Source organism: Bos indicus x Bos taurus, chromosome 11 (assembly GCF_003369695.1).
Source record: "Bos indicus x Bos taurus breed Angus x Brahman F1 hybrid chromosome 11, Bos_hybrid_MaternalHap_v2.0, whole genome shotgun sequence".
NCBI lineage: Eukaryota > Metazoa > Chordata > Mammalia > Artiodactyla > Bovidae > Bos > Bos indicus x Bos taurus.
The window spans coordinates 48,332,557-48,345,601 of NC_040086.1; the positions used below are offsets into that span (position 1 = coordinate 48,332,557).

At 39.4% G+C, this 13,045-nt stretch overlaps 1 protein-coding gene across 5 annotated transcripts in view; it reads left to right on the forward strand.

The window, feature by feature from the left end:
* The window catches only part of IMMT (inner membrane mitochondrial protein), a 42,755-nt gene that overhangs the window by 10,452 nt on the left and 19,258 nt on the right, over positions 1-13,045 (forward strand). For all 5 annotated transcript variants that reach the window (XM_027555520.1, XM_027555518.1, XM_027555516.1 and 2 more), the window contains exons 2-4: positions 5,219-5,292; positions 6,024-6,213; positions 10,913-11,024. In XM_027555520.1, the coding sequence (XP_027411321.1) occupies positions 5,219-5,292; positions 6,024-6,213; positions 10,913-11,024 (376 nt within the window). The remainder of the gene's footprint in view (positions 1-5,218; positions 5,293-6,023; positions 6,214-10,912; positions 11,025-13,045) is intronic.

The window sequence follows — 13,045 nt, forward strand, 5'->3', positions numbered from 1 at the left end:
AGTGAAGTGGGCCTTAGAAAGCATCACTACGAACAAAGCTAGTGGAGGTGATGGAATTCCAGTTGAGCTATTCCAAATCCTGAAAGATGATGCTGTGAAAGTACTGCACTCAATATGCCAGCAAATTTGGAAAACTCAGCAGTGGCCACAGGACTGGAAAGGGTCAGTTTTCATTCCAATCCCAAAGAAAGGCAATGCCAAAGAATGCTCAAACTACTGCACAATTGCACTCATCTCACACGCTAGTAAAGTAATGCTCAAAATTCTCCAAGTCAGGCTTCAGCAATATGTGAACCGTGAACTTCCAGATGTTCAAGCTGGTTTTAGAAAAGGCAGAGGAACCAGAGATCAAATTGCCAACATCTGGTGGATCATGGAAAAAGCAAGAGAGTTCCAGAAAAACATGTATTTCTGCTTTATTGACTATGCCAAAGCCTTTGACTGTGTGGATCATAATAAACTGGAAAATTCTGAAAGAGATGGGAATACCAGACCACCTGATCTGCCTCTTGAGAAATCTGTATGCAGGTCAGGAAGCAAGAGTTAGAACTGGACATGGAACAACAGACTGGTTCCAAATAGGAAAAGGAGTACGTCAAGGCTGTATATTGTCACCTTGTTTATTTAACTTATATGCAGAGTACATCATGAGAAACGCTGGACTGGAAGAAACACAAGCTGAAATCAAGATTTCCGGGAGAAATATCAATAACCTCAGATACGCAGATGACACCACCCTTATGGCAGGAAGTGAAGAGGAACTAAAAAGCCTCTTGATGAAGGTGAGAGTGGAGAGTGAAAAAGTTGGCTTAAAGCTCAACATTCAGAAAACTAAGATCATGGCATCCAGTCCCATCACTTCATGGGAAATAGATGGGGAAACAGTGGAAACAGTGTCAGACTTTATTTTTCTGGGCTCCAAAATCACTGCAGATGGTGACTGCGGCCATGAAATTAAAAGACGCTTACTCCTTGGAAGGAAAGCTATGACCAACCTAGATAGCATATTCAAAAGCAGAGACATTACTTTGCCAACAAAGGTTCGTCTAGTCAAGGCTATGGTTTTTCCTGTGGTCATGTATGGATGTGAGAGTTGGACTGTGAAGAAGGCTGAGTGCCGAAGAATTGATGCCTTTGAAGTGTGGTGTTGGAGAAGACTCTTGAGAGTCCCTTGGACTGCAAGGAGATCCAACCAGTCCATTCTGAAGGAGATCAGCCCTGGGATTTCTTTGGAAGGAATGATGGCTAAAGCTGAAACTCCAGTACTTTGGCCACCTCATGCGAAGAGTTGACTCATTGGAAAAGACTCTGATGCTGGGAGGGATTGGGGGCAGGAGGAGAAGGGGACGACAGAGGATGAGATGGCTGGATGGCATCACTGACTCGATGGACGTGAGTCTGAGTGAACTCCGGGAGTTGGTGATGGACAGGGAGGCCTGGCGTGCTGCGATTCATGGGGTCGCAGAGAGTCAGACACGACTGAGCGACTGATCTGATCTGACTCTTCTAGCTAAATCTGTCAATTCATTAGATAGTGTGTACTAAATCGCTTCAGACTCTTTGCAACTCCATGAACTGTAGCCTGCCAGGCTTGTCTGTCCATGGGATTCTCTAGGCAAGAATACTGGAGTGGGTTGCCATGTCCTCCTCCAGGGGATCTTCCCAACCCAGGGATCAAACTCGTGTCTCCAGCACCTCTTGCATTGGCAGGCGGATTCTTTACCACTAGCACCACCTGGGAAGCCCCTTCATTATGTACAGCAATGCCTAATTTTCTGTTTTCCACATCTTACCATTGTGAGAGTTTTGATAAACTCCTACCACTACGTACAAAGATTCCTTTTTCCTCCAGGTTCCCAAAATATTTTTCATGCTTTTCTTAAGCCCTCACCAAAACAGCTTCCGTGAAGATCATTAGGCTTCTGCTAACAGTCTCCTCAAGGCCCTTCCAACTTTCAGTTCCACCACCCAGTTCCATCCCAAAGTCATTACCACATGTTTTATGTTTGGTAGTAGCACCCCATTTCCAGGTGCAAGCATATGGTTGGTTATAGCTGTATAACAGTTCACCCCAAACCTACTGGTATTAATTAACCATAACATTATTTGTTCTTTTACAGTAAGTTATATTTATTATCATACAGATAAAGATTACATTGTATTATATATGCATATGGTTCCAGGTGGTGCTAGTGGTAGAGCCCATCTGCCAGTGCAGGAGATCCTAACAGATATGGGTTCGGTCCCTGGGTTTGGAAGATCCCCTGGAGGAGGGCATGGCAACCCACTCCAGTATTCTTGCCTAGAAAATCCCATGAACAGAGGAGGCTGGTGAGCTATAGTCCATGGAGTCACAAAGAGTCAAACATGACTGAAGTGACTTAGCATACACGTGTGCATATATACATATAAGGAAATAATATATAAGTAAATATTTATCTTTCATTTCTAAGGAGGTTACATTAGGAGGTTCTTGGGATCATTTAAGCTTACAGGGTTCTGGGGACGTGGCAGAGTTCTAGAAAAGCATGTGAAACGTGGCAAGTTTTAGAAAATACAATCTGTCACAATAAATGGAAACCAAAAAACCCTGCAATTGTTGCTCGTCAGAGGATAACTGGATAAAAGGATAGAAAGAATCAACCATTTATCCTTCCTTTCCTCCATAAACTACTGCTGAGTAACTAAATTGTAGATGATGGTAAGCATCTCTTTATTAAATATGTGAAATTATAAATGAAAAATAGAATCAGAGTCCACTTTTGGCAACTTCCAATAAATTAATGGATCTGGACATTGTAAATCAGTACAGTTGATAACATTACAAAAAGAGAGACAGGCGGGCATTGTGTGCCTCCATAGTGGAAGAAAATACCACCATGTAAAGTCCTGCCAAAGAGAGCATACCTGAGTCTGGTCAAGTGTCTGGTTTCTGCTCCAGGTTGCAGGAAATACAGAGGACTGGCATATTTTAAGTTGCACCTCGAACAGAATCTGGTCTGTGGAAAATTCCGCAGACCAAACAAGCAGATTCTTCCAATAATTACTGGAGGAAACATCTATGGAGTAAAAGACTTGAGGATTAAGAGACTTAGAAGATATAGGTGTATATGTATATATATTTACTAGGCAAGATTAAACTTTGTATCTAGGTATTCATACGTGTATGATAAAACTGTAAAAAGCTTCAGTTTCCTGACTTTTAAAGCTTTATTTGAAATATAAAATTTATCATAGACTATGCAGGTAGCCAATTTTTAAAATCAGGAGCCACTATTTCAGATTAAAAAAACCTATTAATTTGAGTCAGTATTTTGTTTTTGTTTTTGTTTTTTTTTTGGTATAGAGGTATGAAACGTATTGCTACTATTTTTTGGTCATAAAAGGTAATTTTTTTTTCACGTTTAATCTCTTCTTAAATCAGGGTGCATATTACAGTTGTTATAGTTGTTTAATTGAAAGCTCAGCTATCAAAACAACAAAAGCAAGAAAATCCAGAAAAATTCTGAGGAAAAAAAAAAAAAGTACTAGAAGAGAGGACTTGCTCTACCAGGTTAAAACCTAATTGTAAGATGCAGTGTTTAAAACATTGTGGTATTTGTCTATGAATAGAAGTGTGTGAATAGGGTGGAACAGTGGAACAAATTAGGAAATCTAAATGCACCAAGAAATTGAGTATATTTTAAGGTGGCATTTCAAATTGTTGAAAGAAATGGATTATTCAGTTTGTGATTTAGACATTATTCAGTTTGTGATTTAGACATTATTCAGTTTGGTATAGATAAAAATAGTTTATCTATACCATATACTTTACACTGGATTCAAAGATTTAAACGTAAAAAAAATTAAACCATCAGAGTAAAATCATGCAAGGATTATTTTATAATCAGAGTGTGCTAAGTGAAATACATCAGAGACAAGTACTATATGATATCACTTACATGAACAGCAGGACACTTGTGTACAAGTTTTTAAAAATTGCAGCATTACTCTTAGAAGCCCTGTGTGAACCTTCTCAATTGCATCCTCCTTTTCTCTCCAGAAAAAAGCTACAGCTTCCCTTGTGGCTCAGTCGGTAAAGAATCTGCCTGCAGTACAGGACGCCCAGGTTCGATCCCTGGATTGGGACAATCCCCTGGAGAAGGAAATGGCAACCCACTGCAGTATCCTTGCCTGGAAAATCTCATGGACAGAGTAGCTTGGTGGGCTGCAGTCTGTGGGGTCACAAAGAGTCAGGCACGACTGAGCGACTAACACTTACTTGCTTACAATAAAAAGAAGCAGACTCACAGATAAAGAGAGCAAACTAGTGGGTTAAGTGGAGAGGAGAACCAGGAGAGGTAAGATAAAGGTAGGGGACTAAGAGGTATAAACTTCTGTGTGTAAAATAATAAGCTACAAGGGTATATTGTACAACACGGGGAATATAGCCAATAGTTTACAATAACTATGAATGAAATAACCTTTAAAATTTGTGAACACTGTTTTGTAAAGCAGAAACATTATATTGTACATCACCTATGTTGTTGCTGTTATTTAGTCACTAAGCTGTGTCTGATTCTTTTGCTACCCCATGGACTGTAGCCCATCAGTCTCCTCTGTCCATGGGATTTCCCAGGCAAGAATACTGGAGAAAGTTGCTGTTTCCTTCTCCCAGGAACTGAACCTATGTCTCCTGTATTGATTGACGGATTCTTTACCACTGAACCACCAGGGAAGCCCACATCAACTATATTTCAATTAAAAAAAAAAAGTGGTCTGGAGAATTCCCTGGTGGTCCAGAGGTTAGGACTCCATGCTTCTACTGCCAGGAGCCCAGATTCAGTCCTTGGTCAGGAAGCTAAGATCTCACAAGCTGCATGGTGCAGGCAGTTGGGGGAGGAGAGGTTTCATAGTCCCTTTTTTTTTAAATCTTAAAAGTAATTTTATATGAGTCTTGGGGTGTAGGATGTGTCACTGTTTTTAAGGATCTGTAAATATGTTTCATGGTAAGTTGGTTTATGAAAGTAAAATAAAATTTTAAGAAAGACATTTGTATTTGTAGTAAAAGGATTTACTTCCCTACCCTAAAAGCCTTCTGCTAAGTCGCTTCAGTCATGTCTAACTCTGTGCAACCCCATAGACGGCAGCCTACCAGACTCCCCCGTCCCTGGGATTCTCCAGGCAAGAACTAGGTTCCTGTAACTATTGGTTGTAATGTTTGCTTCTTCCCCCCTAGAACTGTCTTTGTGGGAAGTTTGTCCTCCGTCCATTGCGACCATGCCGCAGATACTCCACTTCAGGCAGTTCTCGGTATGTAGCATATCTCCCTGTAAACAGACTTTTAACTGTGTGCTGAAGTGTGTGTGTGTGTGTGTGTGTGTGTGTGTGTGTGTGTATTCATTCCTTGAATATGGGAATATCTACTTAAAATCTTGTTTTTTAAAGGGTAGAAACACTGGAGTTTTCTCATAATAACTTTGGAGCATATGTATCTGTAGGTGAAAATTTGTTATGGTGCTCCTTTTGGCTCTTTGGTTCTTGGATGTCATCCAGGGTAGACATCCTCCACCCCCTGTGCTGGCTTCCATTATATGGCAAATAGATTTATATCTAGAACTCAGCACATTGAAACTTAAAAAGTATTTGTTAGTTCTTCTTAATATTTATTTTATTGTATTTACAGAAATGCTTAAGGGAGAGGAGCTTTGAAAATTAGTGATACTTGTTTTTGGGGTTCAAAGGAAGCCTCATGAGTGTGAACATGCTAAGTTTTAAGTATGAAAGAGCCGATTGCTTCATTCTTCCTATCCTAGATATTAATGTATTAAGGAAAAATTATTCATAAAGAAATGTTATTTTTTATTTTGGACATGTTAAAAAACAAACCAGGGAAAGGTGATGTGCAGCGTGTGGAGATAAACTGGGCTGCTGTGATCTGAGTCAGTGGTAGAGAAGTGGAGCTTAAAGGTGTTTGAGACTTAAGGTTTAGGAGAGTTAAAAAAAAACAAAATAAACCTGTGTTTCCTATTTCTTTCACTTAGGTTGTCTGCTAGCAAAATTGCTGGAGCTGGCATTTTGTTTGTTGGTGGCGGTATTGGTGGCACCATCCTGTATGCCAAATGGGATTCCCATTTCCGGAAGAATGTAGAGAAAACCATACCTTACTCAGATAAACTCTTTGAGATGGTCCTTGGTTCCCCACCTTACACTGTTCCATTGCCAAAGAAACCGGTAAGAGTTTTAAACCGTTTCAGTTTATCCTGTGGAATACTTTGAAAAGCAGGTTGCTTGCTTTCATCTTGAAAATATTTTGCCAGCATTGTTTGTCATTTTTCTTTAACTTGAACTAATGTTTCCTAAAGGATTTTTATCCCTTTGGAGTCCCATAAATGCTCTCATTTAGTCCACATCACATAGAAAATAATTATGTGGCCCACAGGTTAAATGGAAGGGCAGCTTGGGCAGAAGTAACCCTGGCTGCCCTGCAGACCCAAGGGGTTCTGTGTCAGCCTCCAGCACTGCAGCTCTCAGACTCTGACTTAGAACGCTAAAAGCATAAACGAAGAATGGCCATGACACCAGGATCCCCATGTTATAGTTAGTCATGGCTCCTTTTAGATCACAAAGCAGTCACAGAATTTTCAGCTACATACTGATTCAGTGATGGGAATATCTTCCAGTATTCCTGGAACTTTGTGCATTTTCTTCAGTTTCATCTTTCTTTTCTCCATGAGGCTTACAATTTTTTTTTTTTTTTAACATTGTACATATTCCTTCTTTCAAACAGATGCTTGAAAAAAAGATTGATGAAAGAGAACATGAATTTTGCTGATTTGGTATTGGGTATTTCCATAGTCTATGAGGTTGAACGTGGCTGACCAGTTCTTTGTAAGAAACTGGTTAGAGATCTTTTCTCCAGTATGTAGCAATGTCTTGAGACCAGACCTGTGACAGAGTTACTATATGGAAAAGCAGGTGTCCTTTGACTTTTCCTGCCCCTTCCCCAAATGATACAAAATGTTCTACATGGTTTATTCATCCATGTAAACTTGAAAGTGTTTATGCTGGCTCAGGAAGATAGAGTTGCAGCTTCAGTAGAAGCAGAATCCTATGGCTAAAGTCCTGGGTCTGTTTTGAGCTATGTGACCTGGGAGAAATAGCTGGAAGCATCCAGGAGCATAGAGTCAGGCTACACAATTCAGAGCAGTGTTCTTTTCTCCCTGGACATGACTTCCAGGTGTCATTCTCAATAGCCTTGACCTTTTCTTGCTCCACTTTTGCTGCCCTGCTGTTAGAGGTCAGAAATAAGGTAAGAATGGTGGCAAGACAAATAAATATTAGAGTTTAGGGAGGGGGATTCAGGATGGGGAACACGTGTACACTCGTGGTGGATTCATGTTGATGTATGGCAAAACCAATACAATATTGTAAAGTAATTAGAGTTTAAACAAGAGAGGACAGCAAGCAAAATATGGGCAACTGTGAAGGTGAATCCAAGAATTCTAGCTACCTGATAGCTTGGTACAATCATTAATATTAAAAAAAGCAAATTAAGAAGAGTGCAAGGGCTTCTCTGATGGCTCAGTGGTAAAGAATCCGCCTGCCAATGCAGGAGACACAGGTTCGATCCCTGATCTAGGAAGATCTCACATGCTGTGGAGCTACTCAGCCCATGTGCCACGACTGTTGAGCCTGTGCGCTAGAGCCCAGGAGCCACAACTGTTGAGCCCACGTGCCGCAATAAGAGAAACTGCCACAATGAGAAGCCCGCACACTGCAACAAAGAGTAGCCCCTGCTCACCGCAGCTAGAGAAAAGCCCGTGCAGCGATGAAGACCCAGTACAACTAAAAATAAATAAAGATATTAAAAAATAAGAATTTTAAAAAAGACTGAAAATTTCAAGGTTGTGTAATGCAGACATGTAGAGCTGACAAGTGGAAGTGCCCAGCAGGTCAGCAGTGCTGTCCCTCCTTACACACAGCATTTCTTTCTCACCTCCAGGCTCCGCCCCACCAGTCACTCTTAACATCATCTAGGCCATCCTTTTATTAGTTTTAGAGAATCTTCTAGAATAAGTGTTGTGGTGTTTTCATGATATTTTCATTGTATCACTTAATCAGGGATTTTGATTCCTGTTGTTTTAAAGACAGAATGTAAAAACAAGTAAGGCTTTGAGATTGTCTCATGGTATCTCATGGTATGAATAAGAAAAGTGAAGCCAAGAGTGGTTAAATGTTAGCTTAGGAGCTGGCTGTTGGTTCCTTTATTTCTGTGGTTTGTGGTTTTTGCTGGTTCTTCGGTTGACATTCGGTACCCTTGGCAGTGTGGCTCTTACTACACTCTGCCTTTAGCTCTGTATGGTCCTGCGCATAAATCCTTGCTCTCGTACTTGTTTACCGTATGGCTATGCCTATACTTTTCATTCGTTTACTTACTCAAATGTCGGTCAAGTGATTATTATGTACCAGGCATTGTTCCAAGGTCCTTGGTAAAGCAGAAGACTAAACAGAGATCCTTTCTATTTGTATACCTCTTCCCATGGTTGTCTTCTACCCAGAATGACTTCCTTTCTTTTGTCTTCTATTGTTTTCTTCAAGACTGGCATTCTTCACTACACAGACCAAAGTCAGTTTTCTCTCACCTCTGAATTCCAGTAGCAGTTAGTGTTTTTATTTTTATTTTGTCCCATTTATTCAGTACTCTCAGTTGTTGTGCATTGTTACAAACGTGTCGATTTTAGAAACTATGCACTTCATTTGATGGTAACCCTTTTAGTGTCAACATGGTTATTTATGCATAGACAGTAAATACTGAGAGAAGATGATCCTAAAGTGTTGTTTCACATGGTCAGTTTATTGTCTCATTATAAATACAAATACTGTATCTGAATTATTTTTTTTTCTTTTTTCTTTTAATTAGAGAATAATTGCTTTACCATGTTGTGTTGGTTTCTGCTGTACAATAACGTGAATCAGCCTTAAGTATACATATATTCCCCTCCCTCCTGAACCTCCCTCCCACCCCTCCACCCCCATCCCACACCTCTAGGTCTTCACAGAGCTCTAGGTTGAGCTCCCTGTGTTATATACAACTTCCCACTAGCTCTATGTTTTACATATGGTAATGTATATGTTTTAATGTTGCTCTCTAAATTTATTCCACCCCCTCCTTCCCCTGCTAAAATCTTTTTGATGAGCATAGACGATAACTTCCCTAAATGGTGATAAATGTTATATACCTGAATAGAATGTAGTACTATAAAAATGTCATTTTTCTTAAATATATGTGTTTCTCTCAAATCTCTTAAATATGTATGTATTTGAGAGAAGTAATATTTTTATGATATGTATGTGTGTATACATAAATACACACACAGATCTAATAAAATTTCTAATTGATTTTTCCAGAGGGTGAGGAATTAGACAAGATTTAAAGTTCACATGGAAGAATAAGGAATGTACAAGACTGGTCAAGGACATTTTGAAAGTGTTGGGTTAGGGAGTCAGATGACACTTGCCTTTCCAGATACTGACTTTGTTATAATTCTACTGTTATAAACAAGAAGATTTTGACATAGGAATAGAAATTAGAGAAATAGAACAACTGAGTCTACAAATAGATCATATTTGTACACAAACACATACATGTTCATTGTGAGAATGTGAGTTGCTAGAACCTTATGTCAAAGTGATAATATCTTAAAAATATATGAGTCCTCTGACCCAGTGTTTCTAGTGGCAAACTGTCCTGCAGACATCATACTCTAGTGCTTTTCAGTTGTCTGTGGACAAGAATGCTTAACAAAGAACAGGAAACAGTTTGAATGTCCATGAATAGTGGAATAATAGACCCAGATTATGGAATTTGAAATTCCACTAGGATATACAATTAAATTGGGATATTATTCAACTAAAAAGAATTTCTTAACCTGGAAGCAAATGAGTTGTTGTTAAATGAAAAAAATATATTAATGTGTTGTTAAATGAAAAAAGCAAGTTATATAATTACCTATTTTAGATTGTTTAAAGAAATGAAAAACTGCATATGTGTATATACCTGAGCGCATGGGTGGAAGGATAGATTTCAGGGCATTAGCAGTGGCTTCCTGAGAAGCCTGGAAGGAGCAATGAAGAGGCTAAATAAAACAATGCTGTATCTTGATACTATTTTGCTTGTTATAAAGAGCATGCATTTCATGAGATAAAAGTAATAAAATTTTAATAGAAAGTGGGTATATTTCTGATTTCTGGTAGTGACAAAATTCAGAACCATTTCTATTATGGTTGAGTAGTCATCTTAGGATATCCGAGTCCCAATGCCAAGTTCTTGCAAAAGGGAGACCACATAGATGGTAAATGAAAATATTTCTGTTACTCAGTAGTTTTCTCTGGCATATCATTTGACAGTCCTGTTCATGAATGGTGCCTTAAACTTAAAGCATGTGGTTATTAAGAAAGAGGAAAGCAGGCATTAGAATTGCATCATATATCTTGGAAGTGCAGGTGCATGAATCTTGGAGATTAAAGAAAGGAAAAATGAATTTTTATTTTTACTGAGAGCTTTTTAAAAAATGTTTGTTTCTAACTGAATGTATTTAGAAGACACCATAATTGGATTTAGAAAGTGAATGGAAATAGCCTTCTCAGTGTTGTACACATAAAAGTAATGGTTATTTAAAAGGAAGGTCATATATCAAGTACATTAGTTACCTTAGGAGAAGTTTTTGTTACTATTAAAATATGGACTACTTTTGGACTGCATTTTCCTAGTATGATGGGTTCTCTTACTGTGGTTAATAAAATACATTGTTGTGAATTATTGATAACTCCCAAGCTTTTTACTACTTTTTAAATAATACAAGTTACTGTATGCTGCCTTTTTAAAAAACACTATTTATGTCTGAAACGTTAAATGTTTTTCATTTCCAAGATTCAGTCTGGTCCACTGAAAATCTCTAGTGTATCAGAGGTAATGAAAGAATCTAAACAGCCTGCCTCACAACCTCAAAAACAAAAGGGAGATACTTCAGCTTCAACAACAGGTACCTATATTTAGAATCCTTCTTTTAAAATTGTGGGTAAATGAATTGTTTAATGTATTTGTACCCATGGTCAAAGGTGAGGGGGTCTGTCCCCATGAAGGAGTCTTCCCTCACCCTGGGAAGGAATATTCTCTCGTGTCTTCTTGGCCCTCATTTAGGTGTTGAGTGGGATATGGAATGGGGCTTTTGTTTTTGAACAGCTACTGAGTACTAGTAAGAACAAGAATTGGTCTTGCTTGAAACACAGTTACTTTTTTTCCTTTTCTCTGACTCCTAGTTTTTCCCTCTCTTTAGATTTTAAGATTTGCTCTCTTTCCCCACTTCTTTTTTCTACTTGTTCACCAATTCATTCTCCTCTCTTCTGTCTTAGTGATCGAAGTATCTTAATCTAGGTTTTGATATGCAGGTATTTTTTGTCTTCATGATTTGTAAGTAATCCCACACCAATTTACAGCGTTTACCTCATCCTCACCTGTTCAGCATACATTTGAATGTATTGTTTCTCTGTACTCACTTCTGCCTTGATGAAATCACCTTCCATTCAGTATATACTGTTTCTATTGTGTGCCAAGTGGTGGGTGTCTTCTAGGCACTGAGGTTATAGCCATGAACAAAATAGTAAAAACAAGCATACAAATGCTGTGCATATTTCTTAGTGGGATGAGGGGAGGGAAATTGTATACGATGCACAAGTAATTTATGTATAAGTGAAAGTGAAGTCGCTCAGTCGTGTCCGACTTTTTGCGACCTGTGAACTGTAGCCCACCAAGCTCCTCTGTCCATGGGATTCTCCAGGCAAGAATACTGGAGTGGGTTGCCATTTCCTTCTCCAAATTTATGTATGCTGCTAAGTCGCTTCAGTTGTGTCCGACTCTGTGTGACCCCATAGACGGCAGCCCACCAGGCTCCCCCGTCCCTGGAATTCTCCAGGCAAGAACACTGGAGTGGGTTGCCATTTCCTTCTCCAATGCATGCAAGTGAAAAGTGAAAGTGAAGTCATTCAGTCGTGTCCAACTCTTTGTGACCCCATGGACTGCAGCCCACCAGGCTCCTCCATCCATGGGATTTTCCAGGCAAGAGTACTGGAGTGGGGTGCCATTGCCTTCTCCAAATTTATGTATAGGATGGCATAAAATGGTAAATGTGGGAGGGAATATTGCAGTTTTAAATGGAGTGGGCAGGAAAAGTTTCCTCTGGAAGGTGTCTTTTCAGCAAAGACCAGAAAGAGGTGAGGGAGTCAGTCATATAAAAGACTGGTGGAGAAGAGCATCCAGGTAGAAGGATTAGCTAGGGCAAAGACTTGGCATGTTCAAGCAAGGAGTAAATGAAACTGGGCTGAAGTAAGTGGAGAACAGCAAATGAGGTCAGAAAGGAAACAGAATGCCAGCATGTCAGTTCTTGGTGACCATCGTAAGAGTTTTGCTTTCTAGTCTGAGTAAGATGGGAAGCTGTTGGGAGGGTTATAGGTCAGGGGATTGATATCTTTTACTTTAATAAGATTACTGGCACTGGCTATTGTGGGCTTCCCTAGTGGCTCAGATGGTAAAGAATCCACTTGCAATGCAGGAGACCTGGGTTTGATCTTGGGCTCAGAAAGATACCTTGGAGGAGGGAATGGCTACCCACTGCAATATTCTTGCCTGGAAAATCCCATGGACAGAGGAACTTGGCAGGCTATAGTTGATAGGGTCACAAAGAGTCGGGCATGACCAAGCAACTAGGCACATATGCAGGCTGGCTATTGTGGAGAATAGATAAAGCAAACAAGGACAGAGCAAGGAGACCAGTTAGTGGGCTTTGTGGTAATCCAACTATAACTCTTAAATGGGACCTTCAGTTTATTTGAGAAATTTTTTTCTCCATTTTTTTGTCCCCTGCATCTATCTTTTGCATCAACACTTTTATTTATAATTTATAGGCTCTTGATTTTTAAACCTTCCTTTCTTTAAAAATATGTCTATGACATAAGTTTTTTGACTGAGTTCTCTAACTCACCATCTAAACTGTGAACTTTTTTCTCT